Genomic DNA, 24,660 nt, shown 5'->3' with positions numbered 1-24,660 from the left:
AGACTAGCGCCATGGATTTACACTCTGGTAATAGGAACAGTGACCGGAAACAAGAGTCTCCTCCCCCCACAGCTGACGAGGGTTGGAGCATCCTGTCAGAACAGGTAGGGGGGGGGGGGTCACAGCGGCACTACAGCAGCCTGGGGGATGAACAGTGCAGGGGTACACAATCTGCAGTCAGCGATGTCGTAGAAGTAACAGCAGAGGGATGCTTAATACTCAACTACAAGTCAGAAATTAAGGTCTGACGTGAGTACAAGTTAGAAAAGTAGATCAGACCTAAAATTTCTCGACTTACAGTAGAGTATATACAGTATGTATAGGCGTAAATATAATAGTTTTGGGTAGAGAAGTTGTTAGGTTGGCGTTGAGCGAGGAGCTGGTAGAACTCACAATGCCTTTCACACTAAATGGCTGAGACTGCGTGCTCTGATCGATAGGATAGCAATATACTGTTCAAGGAGAGAGAGGAGAGGAGACCGGCACTGCATTCAACTGTTTATTCCATGGTGTGAAAAAATGACAGGCATAAAAACACATAAGTGCAAACATGCGACATACCAATCTGGGCGGCAGTGTGGTTGATGGTGGGTGCTGGGCACTGTATGCCTTACGGCCGTTGTCGCACAAGAATGCACTTCCACAGAGTTGACTGCAGTGCCGACTGCAGTGCCGGTCTCCTCTCTCCTTCTCTTGAATAGGCGTAAATATGCAATTTCATGTAAGGTTAGGTGGCCACAAGGTTTGAGGCCATTTACCCACTAGAGGGGTTAAGGTTAGTTGCCCACTAGGGGGTTTAAGGTTAGGCACCCACCAGTGGGATCTGTGTGGTGTAGGGAGAGTTTAGGTCATTTGTGAAATATCAGCAAATATTACAGATATTCCACTATATAGATTTGAGGCACTATAAAGGTGGAAATTAACCCAGTGTGAAGCTGATGGCAGGAGTCAGAAGACCAAGTTCTTAGAGGGAAGAGTCCTGCAGTCAATGGACAGCCAGCTGAAAAGGTGAAGTTTCTCCACTTAGTTAAATTAGTGTTAGGACTAATTAAAATTCTGCCTGGGTTGAACAACCTTGTGGGTAATGACATCACATGCAGCTCCTTCACAATAAAGGCCCGATATCTCACCACTACTTACCTACTACACACCAACTTGTGAGGGTAGGGAGGGAAGGATATGTGAACCATTTAAGAAAAAAGGGGTGTGCAGCTCTGTGTGCGCATTTTCTCTACACCATGCTGACAGGTTAAGGGGATTATTTCTCTTTTAATCATCTTTTCTCATAACACTTTACAAAACAAATTTACTGTTCTTTTAGTAGAAGACTATCCATACATTTACCTATATTCTACTACCATATCCTACACCCTTTAAACCAAAATTTTCTCTGCAAACCCCAAAGTTAGACCAGTACTTTTAAAATTTATGTTGCTCAGGTTCTCACTGTTGGGATTGTTTCAGTTTTTGGTGCTACCGATGTAAGGCAAGCCCTGAAGTACAGAAGATATAGCTCAGACATCAATTGGATTGTTTTCTACTTGCATAAACAGGCTCTGCAACAGAGTGGGCACAAATGTTATCCAAGATCTATGTAGAGTGCAACTTTAACCGAACATAAACATTACCTGGTCAAACAGACCTCCAGGACCGATCAGCTTTACTGAGGCAAGTAAGTATATCTCCAGTGTGAAGCGAAGGTGTGGAATAATCAGCTGGTAAAGATGGGTAGACTGGAATTAAGCTTACATCATATTTACAGCATAGTATATAAATACAATATCATTAATTACCACTTCCTGAGATCAGGGTGAAACAGATAGTACAAACATTCAAAAATAAAGATTATTCTCCTGCACAATGTTACAATGTGAAACTGGAGATAAGATAATTGGGATAACTAGATCTTGGGTGCATGAGAGATAAATGCTACACACGTTATGGCCAAAGCGGGAACTGGCCGGGCATTTCTCAAAGTGGCCAATGTATTGCATGACCGCTGGCCAAAGTCCAACATTTACTGGCTAATGTGCAAAATGGCTTTCCTGCCATTTGGCTGGTGAGGTGTCACTTCTTTGGACATGACAGAATCTGGAGAGGTGGGAATGTTCGGCATGGATGAAGAATGATCCGTTTGATTTTGTTTTGCTGGATCATTTCATGTAAACATCCAAAGTCTTTACCTTGTACACTGGATGACTCATTGGAAGTTGTCGATTGGTTGCGACAGTGAAGGTCCCAGCGAGCACATGGACTTTAAGGAAATGTGAAATCAGTTCATGAACCTGAAATTCAGAATTATGCACCCACATTTTGGCCAGTAACCAGTCATATTCATGTTCGTTGGGCAAGAAGATTGGAGAATGGTCTCCTGGGGTTTGAGACAACTAAGAAGATAGAAGGAAATCAGTATTAGTACAGGTCATCCATACAGAGGAACTTTATGAACAAAAGGTTTCACGTTTCCAGTTAGTGTCTGCCCACTGTAAAATTTCACCTCACCCATAGTTACATTCTCAGAATTTTAGCAATGCGTGCGGCATCTTTATTTGCTGGCAAGGTGAAATCACTGTGGGCAGGGTCTAGGAGGTTTCCTTCCTCCGCTCAGAAATCTGATATTCCTGTTTACTACAGAGTCTTCTGGGGCAGAAGGATGCCCGACATGCATTCATGTGATTAAGGCGCTGGGAAATTTGGGCGCATGGTAATGCTGAAAACGTCTCAATCTGTCCATGCGGAGTCACCATTTCCTCTCCAGGCCACTGGACTCAGGAGTAAGACTTAAAATTCAGCTGACAGCCGATTTATGCTATTTATAGTAATTTATGTTCCAAATTACTGTCTGAGCATTGCTATAGGCGTAATTCATATTGGTGCACCCAAATTTCAATTCAATTCACATTGTCATTGTGAATACAACGAAATTACTTTTCATGACAACCCCACGGTGCATATAGGGAACATAGTGATAGTAACAAGGAAGAGAAGAAATTATAAACATATGCCAGGTATTAGATATTTAAACAATTTGTACACAGTGTTAATTATTTCAGAGAGGGCCTCTGTACTGGTAACGACCCGCTGGTGGTTTTCGCAGGATGAGCTCAATCCTGCAACCACCACAGAGGCTGCAATCCTGGGCTCGTACGAAAAATGAACAAACTTACCCTATAGACGTCCTAAATGCTCCTCACAAACCACGCAAGCTATGTTAACGGTGTGGAAGGCATGGAGGGCGGCTAGGGCCCCCCCGCTGGCGAGGGAAGGTGTACTCTCACCACATACCCCGTTATGGGGGAAACACCCAGCTTCAACACTTCATGACCATCCCGGACCCAGTAATCTGGGCGAGCTTTGGAATTAAAACACTAGTTCACATACAACAGGGGCAAACAATTTTAACATTTGACTCCTAAAAAAAAAAAAAAAAAACACAATTTAACCTACGAAACTCACACCTTTTCCGTTACCTTCAACTTAAGCATGCCTACTCTTCACAATTTGGAAGATCCCCTCCAATACTCACCATGGATGATTTAGAAAAACTACTTTTAACTAGAGACTTACCTAAGGTGCGCTCAGCAATATATCTAGCACTTCTAACTCTTAACAACACTTAACTTGATAAAATGCTTCTACAAATGGCAACAGGTGGTGACGGGATTGGAAAGGGACGACTGGGACGAACTCTTAGAACTGTACCCGACCTCGGTCATTTCAGCCAGAGACTAACTAGTTCAGACTAAGTTTTTACACCAAGCCTACTATACGCCGGAGCATATGCACAGGATGGACCAATCTTTTTCGGACGTCTGCTGGAGATGCCAGGCGGACCGAGGCTCTTTCGTGCATATATGTTTTGACGTGTCCTAGGATTGTCCCCTTTTGGAAAGACGTACTATCCATAATTAATAGACTACTGAAGGTTGCTCTTCCACTGGATCCAGGCCTCCTGTTACTTGGGAAAATGGAGGACATTAACTCACCATAAACAGATATTGGTTAAAACCCTCTGTTTCCAAGCTCGCAAAGAAATACTTAAATTATGGAAAAAAATCTTCCGTTCCTACACTGGGAATATGGGCTAAAGCTATCAACTCTTCTCTGCCTCTATATAAAAAAACTACATACCTGAATAGGAGATGCCCAAAGAAATACCATAAAATCTGGGGCATATGGGAGGCCAGAATTATGGACCCTACGGACTCTAAAATTATTATATCAGTATTGGAATAAATTCAGTCTCTCTGACCTATGAGGATTAGGCCATGCGGAGGTAGAGGGTCGGGGGCAACTCGGGGTACGGACGGTCATCTTTTCTTCTTTTTCTCTTCTCCTTTCTGCTCTGCTTCTGTCTTCTCCTCTACAGGGTGGTTTCTTGGATACAGGCAACCCAATATGTAACACTAACCTGGTACCACAACGGTGTTTATGTAACTATACTATACTTGATATTTAAGAGGGTTTGTATCAGGAATCTCTCCGATGCATTGTCTTGTATTGATAACCACAACTGTACCTCATTGTTCTATCACATTGTGTTATGTTGTAATGTTTCTCAAAAACAAACAAACTTTACTGTTAAAAAAATTATTTCAGAGAGGATTCAGAGTTCATCAAGTTTATGGCAGATGGGAAAAAGCTGTCTTTCAGTCTGTGTGTGCGGATTGATTTAAAACGTTTACCAGAGCCCTTTTTGCTTGTAATGCCCAAGCTAAACATTACTGGAAAGGCAGGGTTGCATATCAATATACGGTTAGTAAGAAACTTAAAAATGGGTGTTCTGAATTGTATGTTCTGCTATAAGTAGTTACAGATCTTCAAATTGGAATGTATCCGATTTGAAGTGCAGGAAGTCATTAGTGGGATATGTTACGAGGTGTAAAATGGTTTGATAATGGTCATCAGGAAAAATTGTTGGCAACCATTCTGAACAGTGTAACGAACTATTGCTGCAGAGATATGTTGCTCATCTCTACGGAGAGGGATGGACAGAGGTCAATTAGCAGCAGATCAGAGGGATAATTAGGATGTTTTTGTTCAATGATCCATCGCTACAGAATGCTTTTAGTAGAAGGGTCTTCATGATTTAGAAGATTCCTGAGATGGATTTAGAAAGAGCCAATTATCACAATATTGCACAACATTTAACGTAAATTCAATAAACTGTTTCGACACATACCACCCATGGCGATTGTTCATTTTTGAATGACTCCATGTTGGATTGAATCAAAGGATTGTTACGATCCTCTGATTTTTGCCATGATTGTGTAAATGATCATTCATAGCGGAGCCAGCAGATCCAGTCAGATGGAGCGGGGGTGGCCGTTCATCGGCAGAGGTCCCTGATCCATCTGGCCATGGGTACTTCTAGTAGCTTTCATTCCAGTAAAACCATGAGAAACCTACAACCCCATTTACCTGGATGGCAATGGGGAGAAGCTGGTCCTGAGGATTTTTCCACAGCAGACACAGGGGGGCAGCAAGGTACTGCTGTTTACCATTGACAGACTTATTTCCAGGAAAGCCATCCAAAATCTTGTAATCTGCCAGGAAAAGGTTGCCACTCTGCAAGACAGAAGAGTCATTACTTCTCATTAACCGAGCCAAAAAGCCAATGTAGAATTACTCTTGTAATGCTATGGGTCATTTGGGTTGCAAAGTGTAACTAGGCTTCTTGTTCTGGCCAGGGTCTAACTAAGGGGTAGGGGTCAGCCACTGCAACTGCAGGGGGCCCAGATGTGTATGGGGGTCCCCAACTACTAACCTTCCCTCCGATACTATAGATCCGGTATTTTTTTGGCTGCACGTAATGGGTATGAAGATCCTGATGGCCACACCTTTTAAGAGGCTTGTGAGATGGGCCACCAGGCTGTGAGGGTCACAAAGAAGAGGCAAAAAGGGTTGTGAACATTAAGGGGCCCCATCAAAGTTATGCTTGGGGGGGGCCCTACAACATGTAGTTAATTATGCCCCTGCCTAAACAGATTTTATATTACGACGGACCTCAATTTCATTCTGAAGACTGGTGCAGGTCCCCAAGGAATGAGCCACCATGCGGTCATCAACTGGGAAGTTCTCTGGAATCTTCAAGCATTTCTTGATCAGAACTGGGTTATAACCATTTAGATATTGATGGCCAAAGAAAAAATCCTCCTTCCATAGCTTAGACACAATTTCTGTAACAAGTACAATGGTCAATCACTTGGTTAAATGGCTAAATTGTCTGAAGTTTACTACCACAATTATAGGACTTCCCCTCAAACTCCCTTAAAATGCCCACAGGCAGTAGAGAAAAGATCACCCAAAATGATCACTGGATCATTTCAGGCTCCCTTTATGAATAACCACCATACTACCACTGTCTACAGCTGAGCAGCCAGTGTTGGCATTTAACCACTTTCAGATCTTTGCCATGTAGATCTAGGCCCCTTCATACTTCACTTGCGGATAAGGAGCATGGATATACATATGGTTTGCTTACTGCTGCTGTACGACTTTCCTGCAATCCCACTGTTCCGTGGTCAGTGAATGGGAAACAGCTGTTCCAAAACCCGATCACTGTGCCAGTGATGAACAAAAGCCAGCGTCAGTGAGACGGCTTTTCTTAAAGCGAAAGCACACTGTTTTATGCATACTCTAGTTCCTGTCTACAGTACTCTGAAAGTAAGTGTGGAGCAATCTTGTGGCCAAGTGAGAATACACAATTACATTGAAAAAAATAATTTTAACCCCTTCCACCCCCACCCCATAGTAACCAAAATGAAATAATAAATCAGATCCTTCAAAAAAAAAAAAAAAAAAAATTGGCATAAGTCCCTTAGGAACTTTTAGTATGCATGTCATGAGGGTATATTACGGTTACTGTATTTGCAATGGGAGGGGGACTTTATTTCCAATTTATTTATTATTGCCAAACATTGTACTAGGGACACAACTTAAATGTAATAACTGTACTACTGCCCAAAGAAAGCCTCGTTTGTCATGCAAAAATCATATAGATCATTTCAGCGTGATCAGTAGCTGTAACCTGTCCTTTAAAACCAGTCTTTAGGAAAAAACAGCAGAGCAGACCTGAAACCCTGCCCAGTTTAACATGGGTATTTATAAAGCATACACAGCACTGGACAAGTATATACAATGGATGACAGAACTAACAAGGTTATACAACATAGGGCAAAGGTGTTAGAATACAAGGAGAGAGCGTGCTGTGCACTGGAAGGCCAATTTTCTCTGGGAGTGCAATTAAGCCAATATTAGAAGAAGTAGTAGATCCAAGATAGAAGGCAAAGCGGCCATGCACACCCCTCCCCCCCCCCCCCCCAAAAAAATTTAAAATTTTAAAGGCATACATTACATCCTCAGACAATGGAGACAGGTACAGGCAGGTTAGGGACGACAATGGAAAGAGGTACAGGCAGGTTAGGGAGGTCCTAACCTGCCTGTGCCTCTCTCCATTGTCTGCTGAGGATGTAATGTATGTCTTAAATTTTTTAAACAAAAGAGGTTTTTATGGGATGTGCATGGCCGCTTTGCCTTCTATCTTGGATCATAGGACAAAGCTGTCCAAGGCAAAATGGTACAAAAATGAATCCTTATGCAATTTTGGGCTGTTTAGGTAGGCCCAGTAATAAGAGTACAAGCCGATCATTTAGATTACACTAGGGAAAGGAGGACCCTGCTAAAGGCCTACAATCTAAGGGTAGTGGAGATGGACACACTAAGTAGGGCTGTAGAATAAGTGTTCAGTGGAGTTAGTGTGATAGGGGGTGAGTAGGCCATCTTGAAGAGGTGGGTTTTGATGGCTTGTTTGAATGTTTTGGAGGGGGCGTGTCTGATGGGTGGTGCCTGGGAGTTGGATATGCACAGAGCAGTTTGACGAATATCATTTGAGGACTGGAGGGGACTGTGGGGGGGGGGGGACAATGTGGTTTCAAGTGGAGGCCAGGCAGAAGAGAGTTGCAGTAATTGAGGCAGGAGAGGATGAGGGCATGGATGAACAGCTTGGTCATGTCTAGGGTCAGATCTTGGAGATATTATGGAGATGAAAATTGCAGACTCGTGAGGTTTGGCTTGGAAGGAGATTAAGGCCAGAATCTAGGGTGATGCCCATGCAACAGGCCTAGGAGGTAGGGTGAATGGTTGTGTTATAGATTGTGAGGTGGAAATCTGGGAGGGGTGCAGTAACATGGGGTGGAAAGATGAGGAGCTTAGTTTTGTCAAGGTTAAGTTTCAGGAACTTAGCTAACATACAGGACGACATAGTTGAAAAGCAAGAAACCTTTTCCATGTTGGTGGATGAGAGATAAGGGGTACGTATGGCGGTAAGTGAGTGCCATCTGCATAAAGGTGGTATTTAGAGCCAAGGAGAATGCAAGTTTGCCAATTGAGGAAGTTTATATCGAGAACAGAAGGTGGCCCAGAACAGAGCCCTGGGGGACCCCGATTAAGAGGGAGAAAGGGGGTTGAGGAGGAGCCATTGAAGTAGCAATTGGAGAGGTAGGAGGAGATCCAAGCCAAGGTGAGGCCATGGATGCCCAGATGGTAGGGATTGGAGGATGAGGGGCTGGTCTACAGTATCAAATGCTCAGGAGAGGTCAAAAAAGAGCAGGATGAAGTAAATGCCTTTTGCTCTGGCAAGGATAAGGCAATTTACCACCTTGACAAGGGCTGTTTCTGTTGAGTGGGCAGGTCGGAATCCAGGCTGTAGCAGGTCAAGTAGGGTATTGTTGTTGCGATATTGGGTAATATGTCGGTGGAGCAGACGATCAAGAAGTTTAGAGGCAAAGTGAAGGAGGGAGATTGGGTGGAAGTTTGAGGATAGTGATGTGTTAATTTTTTTTTCCCCCCTTCAGCAGGGGGGGGGGGGCAGTACGGTGGCCTGTTTGAGGAAGTTGCCTGTAGATAGGAAGAGGTTTAACAATGAGGCAAGAACCAGGTCAAGGAAATGGGGATGAAGGGGGTTTGTGGGCACAGTGTCAGGGGGCAGTCACTACCAGCAGCAGGCCGACTTCAATTGTGGCATGAGCATAAGAGGTTAGGGGGATTCATAATTACATTTTATATCAACATACCTGAAATATTGGATTTCCGTACAAAAGCCACAAGCTTGATGTCCTCCAAGTCAGTCCATGACTCCTTGCAAGTCAAGTATCCATCTGCCATAAACCGAGAAACCCTGACAGAGAGGAGCAAACTTTACACTGATGCATTCTACAAAACCTGTTTTAATTTTATGCAGCTTGAAAATGGACCAGTCAAATTTTACTTCCACAGGATTTGATTGGTTTATTTCCACGCTGCATACATTTGCATAACACTCCAACTTGAAGGTGCTCACTTATTGACCATCACGACTGTTGTGGAGTACTGTGTAGAGACTGCTGTTTTCTCACCCTGCACCGGATATGGTGGCACATGTTGGAATGGAGCCTATACTCTATATGGGTTCCATCAACATGCTCGTTAGTTGTGGTCCAAGTGAGTCCCCTTGCCCCTGGGGCAAGGTCAGGTTTTGGCGCCTAAACTGCCATTTTGCCACTTTAAGAATTCAACAAACTGCGCCTGGGGCAAGATACCCGCTTGGCCCCCAGATCCATTCCTTTGAGTCCCAAGCCCAGAAAGTGAAAAAAATGGGCTGGACTTCAGAGAAAAAAAAAAAAAATAGATCGGTAATTTAGAAGCACTTTATGGATTCCGGCACAATAGACTTGATTTGGTCGATTCAGAAGTACACTTCAAGCTGCAGCTGAGCTTAGGAATGCAAGCAAAATCCAAGAATACTACTGGAATGTATTGCTTCATGCCACAGTAGACAGAACACACATGGCAAATATACTATACTAGTGTTAGAATCATACAAGGCTTGTAAGCCATCTTGAAAGCTCTTCAGTTTTTTGTAGGAAAATCTCTCATTAGGTGGGAAATCCTTTGCATCAGTTACATCAATGCCTTGAGGAACACCCTCTGCAACCGCTTTCCACCTGGAAAAAAAAAAACATATGCAAAGTTAGCACTGGCTGTAATTGCCATGTATATAGATTTTTTTCAAACATTGTACAAGTCTGGTTTACATTTCTTCATATGATCTAAGAATATCACTTCTACAACCAACATTCCGCAGGACAGCAAAAAACAGCCATAACCGTGAGCTATGCAGCTAGGCGTGACATAGCAATAGGAGGCAAGGGGGATCTGCCACGACACAGCCTGAGACACGTCATTCAGGCAGCAGATTGGCTGGAGGTGATGCCAACTGGGCAAGTGACCACCTGGCTTTCTATACTGGAGCAACCTATACTGAGGGCAGTACACTGAAGCATTGCATTTAGGCAAATGAGGGATGCTGCTCAAGAGGTTTTGTAGCCTTAGGGTCCCCCAGGAGAAATTTATTTTTTATTATAATGTATTTATATAGTGCCGACATCTTCCGCAGCGCTGTACAGAGTATATAGTCTTGTCACTAACTGTCCCTCAAAGGAGCTCACAATCTAGTCCCTACCATAGTCATGTCTATATTGTGTAGTGCATGTATGATTTAGTCTAGGGGCAATTTAGGGGGAAGCCAGTTAGCTTAACTATGGGTTTTTGGGATGTGGGAGGAAACCCGCACAGACATGGGGAGAAGAAAAAAAAAAAAAAACCCTTCCAGATGTTGATGTTGACCTGACTGGGATTCAAAGCAGGGACCCAGCGATGCAAGGGGAGAGCGCTAACCACTACGCCACCGTGCTGATCATATACATCTATTAGATTTAACGTCTGCCCAACAGGTTAGCTAGCATAGGTGGCCACCAACCCCCGATCGCCCCCCCCCCCCCATACAATCCAGCTGCTTATAAATTAGCCTGGTTACAGTAATCGCTGCAGCCTTCCTGCACAGCTTTGTCTTCTACAGGGAGGATTGGGACTGTGCATGATGTCATGTACGAACCTCCCAATAAAGACCAAATCTGTGCACGGAGGCTGCGGTGATAGTTGGAACCAGGCTGGATATTATTTATAAGCAGCTGGATCAGGGAGGGGGGGGGCTGATTGGGGGTGGTGGCCACCTATACTAGTTAACATGTTCGGCAGACATTAAATCTAAAAAAAAAAAAAACTCTTGGGGGACTCTTAGGCTACAAAACCTCTTGAGTGGCATAAAAACACTGGAGGTTAAAAAGCTTGTGTAGTGTGAACAAGCCCTTTAGGGTCTTTTCTGAAGATTTCAGACCCTAAAACCAGGAAAGGGGGGGGGGGGGAAACATGCTGCCAGAAAGTCAGCAGCAGCCCCTGCACTCACTCACCTCCCTGGGCACCAGTGCTGCAATTTTCCCTCTGTCCTCCGGGTGTTGCTGAAACTCTGTAGTGAGATCACCGATGGCGATCTCACCAGAGTCATTCAGAGCCTCTGTAGAGAGGAAGTAGATTGGCTGCCTGCGTCTGGATCCCCCGGGGAGGTGAATAGAAATGCCTCCTACGCTCTATTGCTTTGCACTGAGCTCCCAGCGGCTAGCCCGAACATAGGTCAGAGTTACCGCCAGGGAGGTTGAAGTGTACCCGAGGTGACATTAGGAGATAAACGTATGTACAGTGCTAAACATAACCAAGCTTTGTTTTGCTGCCTGAGTTTAATTTCACCTGTAGGCTTCTCTCTTTCTCAACAATTCTGTTTTCCGCTGTTCGAGGAGACGAGGGTGAAGATCTTCTGTCAATATTTGACCTGTAACAGAAAGACATTACTATACCTTCCTAAATGTACTATTGCTGGCAGCCGAATTACAGTGTTTTAAAAAAGTCACTTCAGCCCCATCTTCTGACGGCATTGAAGTTCCTTACTGTGCGCTATTATAGCCGTAATTCCCATTATGGCCTATGGTGGTGCCGAGTCGCCGACTACATTCCACCTCTCAAAGGGACTTATTGCGGTGCTGTACTTGTAGAGTATTTACAGGCAGTTGTCAGCTAGTGCACCAGCTTGACAGTACCACTGGGACACTCCTTGTATCAGATAAACATCTTTTGATGGGCAGCGGCCATCTTCCTCAGGATCAATTGCCATGCACTAGCTGACAACTTCCTGAATACTCTACAAGTACAGCACCGCAATACTATTAACCCTCCTGGCGGTATATTAAAAACCGCCAGGGGGCAGCGCAGCCTTTTTGATATATTTTTTTTTTTTTAAATCATGTAGCGAGCCTAGGGCTTGCTACATGATAACCGCTGCTCAGCGGCATCCCCCCAGCCCCGCCGATCGCCTCCGGCGATAGGCGATCAGGAAATCCCGTTCAAAGAACGGGATTTCCTGGAGGGCTTCCCCCGTCGCCATGGCGACGGGGCGGGATGACGTCACCGACGTCATGACGTCTAAGGGAGTCCCGATCCACCCCTTGCTGCTGCCTGGCGCTGATAGGCCAGGCAGCGCAGGGGTCTAGTGGGGGCTGTGTTGCGACGCGGATAGCGGCGATCGAGTGCGGGGCGGCGGCGATCGAAGTGCTGACGCAGCTAGCAAAGTGCTAGCTGCGTTCAGCAAAAAAAAAAAAATTACTCAAATCGGCCCAGCAGGGCCTGAGGAAACCTCCTGCGCAGCTTCGCCAGGAAGGTTAAGTCCCTTTAAGAGCTAGAATGCAGTAAAACCATGGGACATCCATAGGAAGTGACGTCATTGCTTGTGAAACCACCTGATCCAGAAGCTGTGGTTGTCGGGGAGGAAATACCCAGAGGGATGGCAGAGGACATACAGGGGGTGTGGAGACAGGAGAGAGTAATAACCTGAGGGCAGAACAAGCACGTTGTTTTAAGTTGCCTTATGCAAGCCCTGCATATTGCTGCAGTAATCCTTATGTAAGCTGCATAGATACAATCACATGTATGTGCAATTATAGTGCCAGCATTTGAACTGCTAACCACCTTAATTTGATCCTTATACCATAGTTCCCCAACCCTGTCCTCAAGGCCCACCAACATTACATGTTTTGCAGGGAACCACAAGCATTCACAGGTGAGGTGATTAGTGTCTCATCAGAGCTGATCAAATTCCTCTGTGGATTTCTACAAAACATGCACTGTTGGGCCTTGAGAATGGGGTTGGGGAACACTAAACCATGCGGAAGCACTTCTACACACGTAGGAACATTGTGCAATAACTTGAACTGACAGGACTAGTCAATTTCTCCAAGGTTAACCAATAGACATGCTTTTTGGATCCAAACAATCCTTAGTGGATTAACTATTGACAGTTTTTTTCATTTGAGACTCACAATAGGGGTCATCAGGTGGTTCCTAGAATGAATAAGTGATTAGGTACTGTATACTTTTTTTATGAATAATTTTTTTATGTAAATTGCTGCATTGAATTAAGAGACTGGCAGCTGTGGATGTGTCACCTTCTTCATCATAATACGATGCAATATTTTAAAGAGGAATAATAATAATAATAAGAAAAAAAAAAAAAAAGTATGGATTTCTATTTTAACAAATCTAAGTCCAGCACTTTTTTTTACTTATCTAGAAGGATTCCTTTCAGGTCTGAGTAGCTCTAGTCAGAAAGGAAAGCCTTAAAGAGAAACTAACCAAGAATTGAACTTCATTCCAATCAGTAGCCGATACCTCTTTCCCATGAGTTTTTTTTTCAAACGGATCAAGGGGTTCTGTATGGCCGATTTGGTGGTGAAACCCTTCCACAGTGTGAGGTCATCGCCTCAGAGCACTGTGGTAGTGACATACTGTGGGAATCTTGTTACATTGTGGGAAATAGCGGTTTACAACTGCCAGAAAAGCAAGCAGCATTTTCTTTCAGTGACATCACTTGCCAGCAGTAAAAACGTCACCATGTGATGAATGTCAGAATGTAAATCAGGGAGAGGAAAGATTTTATAATGAAAAAACACTGACTAAATAATTTCTACATAATTATTGTAAAAATGAAGCACTTTATTACATTTTCACTGGAGTTTCTCTGTAAGAGTCCTTTTCCACTATATAAAACTTGCTGTCAATTATAACTGAAAGGACAACTGATTAAGGTAGTTTGCCCAGGGCTCAATTAATCTATATTACTGGTTAACAGAGTGCTGACCTGGAAGCGGTTATGGGGCCATTGCCATTTTAAAATGGAGAGCAGAGAATGCCATTGATCAGTGGACAAGGAGGATAAAGATTGAGGAGCAGACTACACGGGAGGCAAGTATGACTTGTATTTTGTTTTGACTTCATTTTCAGGTCAGGTATGCTGTAAGCTTGATTGTCTGGTTTCCACTCAGTTTAGTGTATGGAAAGTGGCATTCTCCAATTAGGCAAGGTTATAGAAGAACAGAAAAAAGAGGAAGGAGGGGGGGGGGGGGGGGGGAATCTGGATTAAAAAAAAAAAAAAAAAAAAAAAAAGGCATTTTCTTTAAAATCACTTTCTAGTCCTTTGGGGATTTATTTCCCCTTTAAACTAAATATAGAGTCAGTGTGACCTCCCTTACCACATTTCCCTCCCTTCTGAAGGAGAGAACACCTGTGGTACTCAACACTGGGAGAAAAACGTATGAGCAAAGAAGGCTAGGGAGAGGTTACTGTCTTGCCCACACCATCCTATTAGAAGGAATGTGCAGTGGCATTGCTTCCGCTACATAATTTGAGTAATCTGCTGCCAAGGCTGCGTAATCCAGATCATGTGCAATTAGGTGTACCATTCCCTGTACACTGCAGTGGTATTCTCTCTTTTCACCAGATGTGCAGAAAGCCATGGTACTCTGCCATCCACACTACTACCATATATCAAATATAAGTTGACCACTGCAAAATGACCCTCTTAAGCTGGATTTTTTTAATTGGACTCAAGTCTACCCAGCAAGGTTCATGGCAGCACTTGTGAACCAGGGAGAGTTAATGACTGCACTGTATACAGCATTGCAGCCATTAACCCCTCCTGTCCCTTACGTGCAGCCAATACCTCCTCCAGGCCCCCCCCCCCCCCCCAAGTGCAGATATTCACCCCCCCCCCCCCCCCTTCCTGCAGCCCAGTTTCTTCCCCGTTCTTTCCTTGTTAATTGTGGCCAGGACTTTTGGACCAGTGTTTTCTTGGAATTTCCGCCATGGGGAAAAAAAAAAAAAAAGTCACTTCCCACTTAATAAATTGGTGCAAATGGGATCACCACTAATAGCAAACACATTACTCAGTGTTGTAGCCATTGGTTGGTAAACATGTCAGGGTCTCAGGCAATGGAGGTCTGTAAAACTTCATTGACTGTAAGCTATGCAATGAAGGGCTTTCCCATGCAAAAGGTGACAGTGGGGGGTATAAAGCATGCTGGCTTCTGTGGCTTGCTCTGCAAAGGTGGAGAGAGTTGCACCCCAACCCCACACCATCAGAAATGGGTGTAACTCATGTACTAGTGGACCCCTATACCCCTTTTTATACCCACCTCCAGACACCTTTTTAGGGAGCAAGACCTACACTTGTAGACTTTTAGTATATGCAGCAAGTAGAGATCCATCAAAAGCTTATCCATCCAAAGTACATGTTGATACAGAAGTACACCTTACCCTTCCCCTCTGGGATTTCCACAGGTGTTGAGGTGGGGATCCACGTGTAGACTGGAAACTGGTAGAGATGGCCAGTGGGGCTGGTGACATTGACATACCGGCAGTACCAGGCATCCACATTGAAGGTCTTGTAGCGCTCTGTAGACAGCCGTACCAGCAGCAGCTCACCAATATCTCTCAGTACATGGATTTCAAAATCTGACACCTGTGGGAAGTAGAGTAAAGAAATTCTGTACAGAAAGAAAAAAAGGGGAGCATGGTCTTCCATTATGGCCCAACATTTGTACTCAGATCATGATAGGTAGTGCTCGGGAGCATTTGCTATATCCTATTCACTACACAACACTAAAAGGGGGATTCTGTATGCCATACCTACTGTATATCAATTATTGCAGTTTAAATGGGTACCTAGTGACAGGATGAGAAACCTGCCAATCGCACTTAGAACTAGGTGGTTACTTTTGTTATTATAATTTAAGTAGGCCTCAGTTATTTAGCCTGAGGTTTAGGTAAAAGGCTTGTTCGCAGAATATACCTTTAAAATAGAGTTTCTTGTGATGCAGGCAGAAGCATCTCAGTGTCTGCTTGAAGCAGATGATACAAGCAAATACTGAGAACATGTTCCTGAAGGAAGGCCTACAGTGAAAGGCATCATTAAATATTAATCGAGTAGGTGGGTATTATGACACCACGAGGGGTCTAAGCCAATAGTCGGGTCTGGGGGATGGCTAAGATGAGGTCACATTTAACTCTTTCCTAGTCAGTATTAAAGGGCCGGACGGGCCGACGGAGGGCACTCTGATTCCTACTTTCATGCTCTCTATCTGCTGACTGGAACACCCAATTTCCTCTCTTTATGTAATCTGATATAATGTATGCTGTACATAGTTAGTCTAGATGTTACGTAGTATCTACATAAGGAGGACCTGATTATCTTCAGCATGAAGGTAATCACGCAGCTGTAACGCAACATGAGGATTTGCTTGGCTAGGATATGATGAACTGTATCTGTATATCTGTGTACTTCATAAACTCCATCAAACTCTGAAGACGACTGAGAAAGTCTATCTCCTGCTTGCTGTGATGAGTCGTGTGTGCAACTCTCGCTGATGAGTTTGCTGGTGCCGGAGGAAAAGGTGATTTAGAACAACTTTATTTTCTCTTGCTGTGAGGGCCATCTCATACAGAAACATCTTCAACTACGGATAACATTAAAGTCTAAAAATGTGTAAAGTTCTTTTCACCTGTTGGACTCAAAGCAATCAGTGTCAGCCACTAAGCCTGCGCTCTAAGGGGCCACCCTGCAGTGCTAAGCCCTGTGCACACCAAAAAGCACTAGCGTAATCGCAAACGCTGACCGTTTTTTCAAGTGAGTCTAGGTATGTGCAGGGCGATTTTGTACACACGCCTAGCATTTTTTATTTTTGTTACAGTAGAGCTGCAACTAAACAGCTTCTGTAACAAAAACGCTTGGAGGGGGGGGGGGGGGAGGGGGAGAGAAACACAGATTCAGCATTTTTCAGAGCGATTTTCCACTTTCCAATATTTAACATCGAGGCTGAATCACCGGAGATCAGAAAAAAAAATGCTGTAGGACCAGAGTTTGCATTTGGGGAAGAAAAAAAAACAAACAAAACAAAAAAAAACAAAACACACGAATCACTCTGGTGCACAACTCTATTCAAATACATTAGTCAAGCAAGTACTTTTCAAAGCGCAAGCATTTTAAAACTCTCAGAACCGCTATTGGTGTGCACCAGCCCTTAGGAAGTTCCCTGGTCTCCCATGTCAGAGGCAGAGCCCTTAACCAGCCACTTCATTAAAAATTGCCATCACTAGGTAACAAACATGAAGTATCACTAAGCTTCCTGCATAGATCCTACATGGTGCCTGAAAGATTACACCAGATTTTCTAGTATAAACCCAACTCTTGCTTCTGGGCATGCCTTCAGTCTCGTTAGATATTTGGGTTGGAAAAAAAAAACAAAAAAAAAAAACCCCAGACATATGTCCATCAAGTTCAACCGAAGAACAAATTACAACACCAGCCTGCTCCCTCACATATCTGTTGATCCAGAGGAAGGTGAAAAACACTCATGTATCATACATGGGAGTCCTGTCCTATCACTTCATCTTTGACTAGATCCAGCTATTTGCCCCTTAGTCATTCAGCAGGATAAATTGCTCCACGTAAAGCATAAGTTAATACAAATTATAGCAAACGCCACCAAAACAGATCGCTTCTCACTGACTTCACTTCATAAGTCACTAGCCTATTCTATGGTCCTTGGGCGAACGCATACCACAATGCTAAATAAAAAATAAAGGCAAACCTGATGGACAGAACACACCACTTTGCAAAAGTATGACTTCCCTGGACTCAATATATGTCCTTGGTGTCCGATGCGTTTCATCTAAATTCTAAACAAAACCCCCTCATTATTCAAGCTTTTGGTAGTGTGCATACTTTATCACATTTGTGACCATTATCAAAGTTGAACAGGGTGTCCCAAAACTACTAGGAAAGTATGAAGGAGAAAGTAGAAATCGGTATAAGTTTGGCCAGCAATAGAGGAGAAGCAGATGCAATGGCTGTGCCTCCAGAGTATTGTTATAATTTAAGTAGGCCTCAGTTATTTGGACTGAGTTAGTCAAAAAGGCTTGATGAGCAGACCTGCCCTTTAAGGGGATTTTCTCTTAGAGAGAAAATCTGCAGTTCTGTCAGCAGAACTAGAACATACCAGGAAGCTGTTCTAGGGACAAGGCCGCAGGTCTCCCTGACCTGGGCATGGAACAATAAACATCAGCCATGTTTTGTAAATATCCACATTCCTGCATGTATGTCAAATGTCTCATTGATTATTAATCGAGTAGGTGTGTATGATGACACCACGAGTGGGTCCACCAATAGTCTGATTTAGGGGATGGCGAAGATGATGTCATATTTAACTCTTTCCTAGTCGGTATTAAAACCGAGGGGGGGGCGATCAGAGCTCATTCTGCTTCTTACTTTCGCACTAGCTCGCAAGGCTGACTGGGACCTCTAAGTATGTTCTTCCTTTCTGTAATCTGATATAATGTATGCTGTACATAGGTAGTCTAGATGTAACAGAGTAGACACAAGAAGACCTGGGTACCTTCAGCAGGAAGGTACTCACGCAGCTGTAACGCAACATGGAAATCTGCTTTGCCAGGATATGATGAACTGTAGTTATCTGTATTTCTGTTTCTTGAATAAACAACGTAAACTTTGAAGAAGCCTGAGAAAGTCTATCTCCTGCTTGCTGTGTGGAGAGTCAAGTGATCTCACAGTCTGTGAGACGCAACTGTAAGAAGTTAATGGTGTTGAAGCAAGGTGATATAGAACAGGTTCTAACAAGTATAGATTCCAGTCACAAACAGGAGAATAGAGAAGATCAGGGCACCAGCCCTTGTATTCCAAATGTCAGCTTTATTTCCTCCTCACACCAACTGACATGCAGGGGTGTATCTGGGTGGTATAGAGCCTATGGCAAACACTGAAATTGCGCCCCTGCGCACCTCCCCCCAGCCCTCTTCCCCTCTCTAAAAAAACAGCATCTTTTCTCACATACGTGTGTAATGTTTGCCTGTGTTCAGGATATTGCTTAAGTTACTTTCTTGGAAATCTCTTATTCCCTCTCTGTACTCTTTTCTAGCACTAAGCCATTCCAAGTGCACCCCACATACATAGGTTAAGCCATGTTCCCCAGATAATTATTACAGATCTAAGGTCTGAGTGATGGGGAAGCACAGGGCAGGCATGGAAGCACAGCACAGGAGCAGAGATGGCGCCCATGGTGCTGTGGTGCCTATGGCATGAGCCATGCTTGTACCCCTCTAGATACGCCTCTGCTGACATGTAATGCATATGTAACAGTGGATTGAGACTGCAATATTTATACAAACCACACGATGGCAACCTGACCACTCTTTTAGAGCTAAAGGAAGTGGATAGAGGGGGGTGATGGAGGGAAGGACAAGAGGAAGGGAGAGAACAAAGGAGGGGGAGGAGAAAGGAGGAATGCTGGAGAGACATGTGGGTCTCCCGGTCCCAGCCTCTGCATGAGGTATCTGCGTGTGTTTCAGAGGAAGAGAGCAGGGCAGAAAGGAGTAAAATCGGGCTCCAATTGATGCGATGAAGCCAGGATAGCAGGAGGGCTGATAGTTGGATCTGAAACAAGCCGCCAGCGACCAGACAGGAAGAATAGTCTCACCCAGCCCAGAGGACAAGCCATTCCTGAGTGTTGCTTGCTGCAGCGACGAGACAGGAGAGGCCTGTGTGGCCACAGTACTTTAGATTTAATTGTGCCTTCACCTGGCGAGAGAGAAGGGGCCCTTGCCCCTCTCATCTCAGAGTCCTTTGGAGAGCTGGGCGAAGAGGTTAGCACTGTGGTCCTCAAGGTTAGACAGAAGGTATTGGCTGAATTATTGCAAACCCCCAAGCTGCTTATTAAGTTCTTCTGGTCCAAGTCCTATCCCATAGAGCCATATCAATCCCTACCATGCACTGAGGAGTACCAAACCGAAAGGGGCTGTCTGCATCATGTTAGGTTGTTTTGGCTCTGTAAAATGTATAAGCTATAGGTTTGCTATACACCAGCAGTTCTGAATGCAAGCCTGGCTTCAGGAGCATAAAGAGACAATTTGCATATTTAGTAGCAGTGTATTGTGGGTAACCAGTTCACTTAAAGCTGAATTATCGCAAATACTTTGTTTTAAGAAGGCAAACCCCACTCATACTTAAATCTTATTTATATTTCCATATTCTGTACATTCTGCATTTTCTACAAATTACTGATCCATGTACTGTATACAGATGTTTAGTTACTATGAGGTCTGTCTCTGGTTTGTGCAGTGCTGTATGTGACCATTTTGTCTACTCAAAATATTTTTAAAGTAAAAAACTGGGGAAAGTAAATCTTAGAGGAAAGTAAGTTTTAAAGCTTTAAATAAATACAAAAAGACTATGGAGAGACCAGAAAAGTCCTAACTTGGGGTGCATACACAACCAATTTATGATTGGCCAGTTTTACTACTTTTAAGGACAGATTTGAAATCGGTATGGGTAAGCTCTGACTACATGAAGGTTGTATGTGTGTAGGTTCCCTTAGTTTGGGCCAATGAGATCTGAAAAGGTTGGCATGAACCATTTTCATTCTAGCACATTAGGTTGATGCATAGGTTGAAGTATGGACACTGGTGGCATACATGGATGCATTAGGTGGTGGGTCTCATGCAGGAAAAGGAAACCGGGTAGCTAGCCACACTTGCTACAATACTATGAAATCAGAGGACAAGGCAAAATCGTGGCATTGTCACCGATGCACAAGACACACTTATGGTTAGAATCAGGTCGTGGGTGCCATGGTGGCCATATTAGATATGCAGGGAAGGGAATACCTTGGTGACTGCATTTGTTTCTGGAGGAGAAAAGGATAAGTCGAAAAATAAAATAAATAAAAATAGTTGGATAGTTGGAAGGTACTTGCATGGGTAACTATATTGGAGAGGGGGGGGGGGGGGGGGGGGGAAGAAAACTAGTTTATAAGTGGTGGTGGACAAACATGTTCTACAAGGAAATCACCATTTGCCCAAGCCATCGCAAGGACAACTTACTCTAGAGTGAGTTTTCCCTTTGACATTGGTTGAAAAATACCAGAAAGTGTTTGTCAGAACACCTGAGGAAGCCGGCAAAACTGCAGTAGGGAGTTGTACGCTTGCCCTCATGAGACGTCACACTTGGCACGGGGATATTTTAGGCTGGATTCATGCTGACTCCGTTTGCTGCCCGTGAGCTCCAAGCCATCGCCTCTTTCACCGTGTCCTTCACACTGCATCCAGAACAAACATCCACCAGATTACATTTGAGCCTTTTGGATTTATACCACCTCATGTCAGTGGGGCATACAAGGAATGATTGACATTGACTATGATACCATATACAATGAGATCTGCACATTTTGATAGGTTTTGGAACTGTTTAGATGATAATGCGGACAGATTGCCTTTGGACTTACATCGAAGTGCTGTGGCTGTGTGAGGCTTAGCAAGGTGTATTATGCTGCTTGACGACCCAGCTTCATGACCTGGTTTCTTTGCTATTACTAACAAAGTTATGCTGTGACTGTGCATGAGAACTCGACCAATGGGATCACTTAACATACTTCAGCAAGTCTAATGATGGTCCTTAAGAGATGCGTGCTTATTAACCCATTAATCCATCGTTTAGCTTTGGGCTTGATGTATGGTGCACCTGTATGTGGTGTCTGATGTGTGAGGTGGGGTTACCATCCCATAAGTTTTTAATGTGTCACTTTTAGTTTTAATAAGTTATATTTTTGCATTGAGGAATCAGTTTTGTTGTACTTTTGTCGCTATGGCACGTCAGTTTTTGAATAGACTTCAAACTTAATATTGTTTGTCAGAAATGACAGTCGAAGCCTTTCCAGAGGAAGTGGTTGTTTACTAGAGGTGCAGCCCTTGGAGGGGGATGGGGGAACCCACCTTAAAAAAAAGCCTGGGAAGTGTTTGAGGTTTATTAAGATTCAGAGGCTTTGCCCTACCAAGGCAAGTTTCCTTTAATTAGGTTTTCTATTATATTCCCAAACTTTGATGAATGCTAGCTTCATGGAACTCAGATTGTCACCTAAGATATGGATTTCTCTGTTCTAGAAGATAAGCAAACAGTGCTTGATACTTCTCAATTCAAGAAAACAAAAATCAGAATTGGTTATATTCTACTGGTGGATGTATTGCCAGAGAGTTATGAGTTTTCCTCATAATCCAGACCGATTTCTTCCTCTGATACAAGAGGGGTAGAATTGGATCAGCTAAAGAGTCTGCCCCTCTTACAACTCCATCTGCAGGAGTACATGGGTTAAAGGTCTAAGCAGAGACTGTCAGCATCCTTACATGCCATGAACTTTCTACCAACTTCTTGGACTTACAATTCCAATGGACATGGTGGTAAATATCTACTTTGTTTTTCCAATATTTTACTATTCCAAATCTCAATTTAGTTAATCTTACTTTCTGTATCCTTACACACATTTTAGTTATAAAAATTGTTTCAGTCTCAGGGCTCGTTTCCACTATCGCGAATCTGCATGCGTCCAACGCATGCAGATTCGCACATGTAATGCAAGTGGATGGGCCCGTTTCCACTGTAGCGTTGTTGAGGTGCGTTTTTTTCAGCGGTGAAAAACGCACAAAAGAGCCACAGAATTTGCCTGCGAGTGGAATGCATGCGAATCGCCGCTAATGTATTTAATAGAGAATTCGCCTGCGGCTATGGTATGCGAATTTTCATGTGAAACATGGTTAAATTCGCATATACCCTCATCTATGCGAATTCGCATGCAAATTTGCAGCAAAAAACGCAAAAATATTCACATCCGCATTCTATATCATCAGCGGTGGAATCCAGGCGATTCTGCACCGCAATAGTGGAAACGAGCCCTAATGCTGGGCATACACGGGTGGACTGGCAGCTCGATTAGCCGCCAGATCGACCCCAGCCATGTCCTCATGTGGATCGATTACCGCTGGCCCCCGCTTCCTTATCAGCGCTCAATTCCCTGCCATTGTCCGCAGGCGGGAATCGAGCGGGCGGGGGTCGAGTGGCATGATCGGGCCAGCTGATCATCATCAGCTGGTCAATACACGGTACAGAAATGTACCGTGTATCCCCAGCATAAGGGCTTGTTCACCCTAAGGGCACTTTAAGCGCTGGCTATTTTGAAAAATTGCCCTAAAAGCGATTGTGCAATGATTCTCTATGAGAGCGTTCACATCTGAGCGGTTCAATTCTGATCCACTCAGCAAAGCGCTGCCTGTAACATTTTCAGGGTGATTTGCCTGTAATGGAAGGTATAGGGAAATCGCAAAGCACTTGAAAATGCGCTTTGTATAGGATTCCCGAGCGCTGACGTCAGGAAGTGAAAAAACAAATTGCTCTGCAAAAGCACTTAGAAAAGCGGTGCAATTTATGGTGTAAAAACAAGGCCTAAGTACTTGTTCATATTAAAGAATCCTGCCTTTTAGAAAGTACCTTACCATAATGTTTAGTATATGGTTATGCCTAGTTAGGTGCTGAAATTACCCTTTTTGGTTGCTCAAAGCTGAATTCAGGTGAGACCCGGATAGTAGCTATCCGGATTTCACCCAGTAAACCTGTGTGGTGTGGGCGGGGGAGGGGGGGGGGGGGAAGTTAATCTCACCTGTCTGGCGTCCTCTTCGTCCGTCCCTTGGAGCCTCCTACGATGCGTTCCAACCTGGCATCACGTGAGTACAAACACGTGACCCCCCCCCTGCCCACCCCGCACAGGTTTACTGGGTGAAATCTGGATAGCTACTATCCAGGTTTCACCCGAATTCGGTTTTGAGCAACCCAGGTATTAAATCTTCTCACATCATAGTTTGTCTATACTAAACTTCCAACTAAAGATTCTGTTTTCAGCTCTTTGTACGATGTCAGACCACAAATGATAGTCATGATTATCCTTGCAGTGGGGCGTCTCTCGCTCAACCCTTCCCTACCCACAGAACATAAGGGGGCTTGCCAGTTGTTGACCAGCATGTATGTACAGAGATTAGTCCTAAGAATATAGATCATTTAAAAGGCTCACCCATGAGGTTTGATGAAAGTTAATTAGCTCACTTGCTCCATAAGTTAATCCAGACCACCACAAGTGGCAGTGATGCAGCAAGTTATAAGATACTCACAGCTCCAGCCATAAAGTTGCTCCAGTTACGGGTCAGCTTGCATTTGTCACTCTCCCCCTGCACACCGACCAGGGTAACAAAGACATCATTACAGGTGCCAGCAGACAGGTCACTTCCTGTAGCTATCTGCAGCCTGTAGGTCCCCATCTCTTATCCTAATGGAAGTGGCCCTGTAAGAAACAAGGGGAGCTCTAAATCAAGAAGAAGAAACATGTTTTTAGTGTACACACACCCCTTCTACCAGCCCCATGCAGCCATCCTGTGCCCTCGTAGTCACTCACTGCTGCTCCAATCCCCGCCGCCAGCTAGTTCCATTTTTGCTGACCTCGGGGTTGGCAGGCCGCATTGCTTAATTTTTTTTTAGCATTCCCACTGCTGCAGGAACATTAACACATACTT

At 44.0% G+C, this 24,660-nt stretch overlaps 1 protein-coding gene across 1 annotated transcript in view; it reads right to left on the bottom strand.

Annotated features, from left to right (window-relative positions):
* LOC137544795 (hydroperoxide isomerase ALOXE3-like) overlaps positions 1-24,408 on the bottom strand; it is a 41,284-nt gene extending 16,876 nt beyond the window's left edge. Inside the window, exons 1-9 of the mRNA XM_068265884.1 lie at positions 24,262-24,408; positions 15,517-15,721; positions 11,623-11,704; positions 9,861-9,983; positions 9,075-9,178; positions 6,007-6,179; positions 5,422-5,568; positions 2,184-2,387; positions 1,629-1,715 (exon numbers count right to left, since the gene is read on the bottom strand). Coding sequence (XP_068121985.1) covers positions 1,629-1,715; positions 2,184-2,387; positions 5,422-5,568; positions 6,007-6,179; positions 9,075-9,178; positions 9,861-9,983; positions 11,623-11,704; positions 15,517-15,721; positions 24,262-24,408 — 1,272 coding nt within the window. The remainder of the gene's footprint in view (positions 1-1,628; positions 1,716-2,183; positions 2,388-5,421; positions 5,569-6,006; positions 6,180-9,074; positions 9,179-9,860; positions 9,984-11,622; positions 11,705-15,516; positions 15,722-24,261) is intronic.
* Positions 24,409-24,660: the final 252 nt, after the last annotated feature.

Source organism: Hyperolius riggenbachi, chromosome 2, assembly GCF_040937935.1.
Source record: "Hyperolius riggenbachi isolate aHypRig1 chromosome 2, aHypRig1.pri, whole genome shotgun sequence".
Lineage (NCBI taxonomy): Eukaryota > Metazoa > Chordata > Amphibia > Anura > Hyperoliidae > Hyperolius > Hyperolius riggenbachi.
This window is presented reverse-complemented; position numbering and strand designations above follow the sequence as displayed.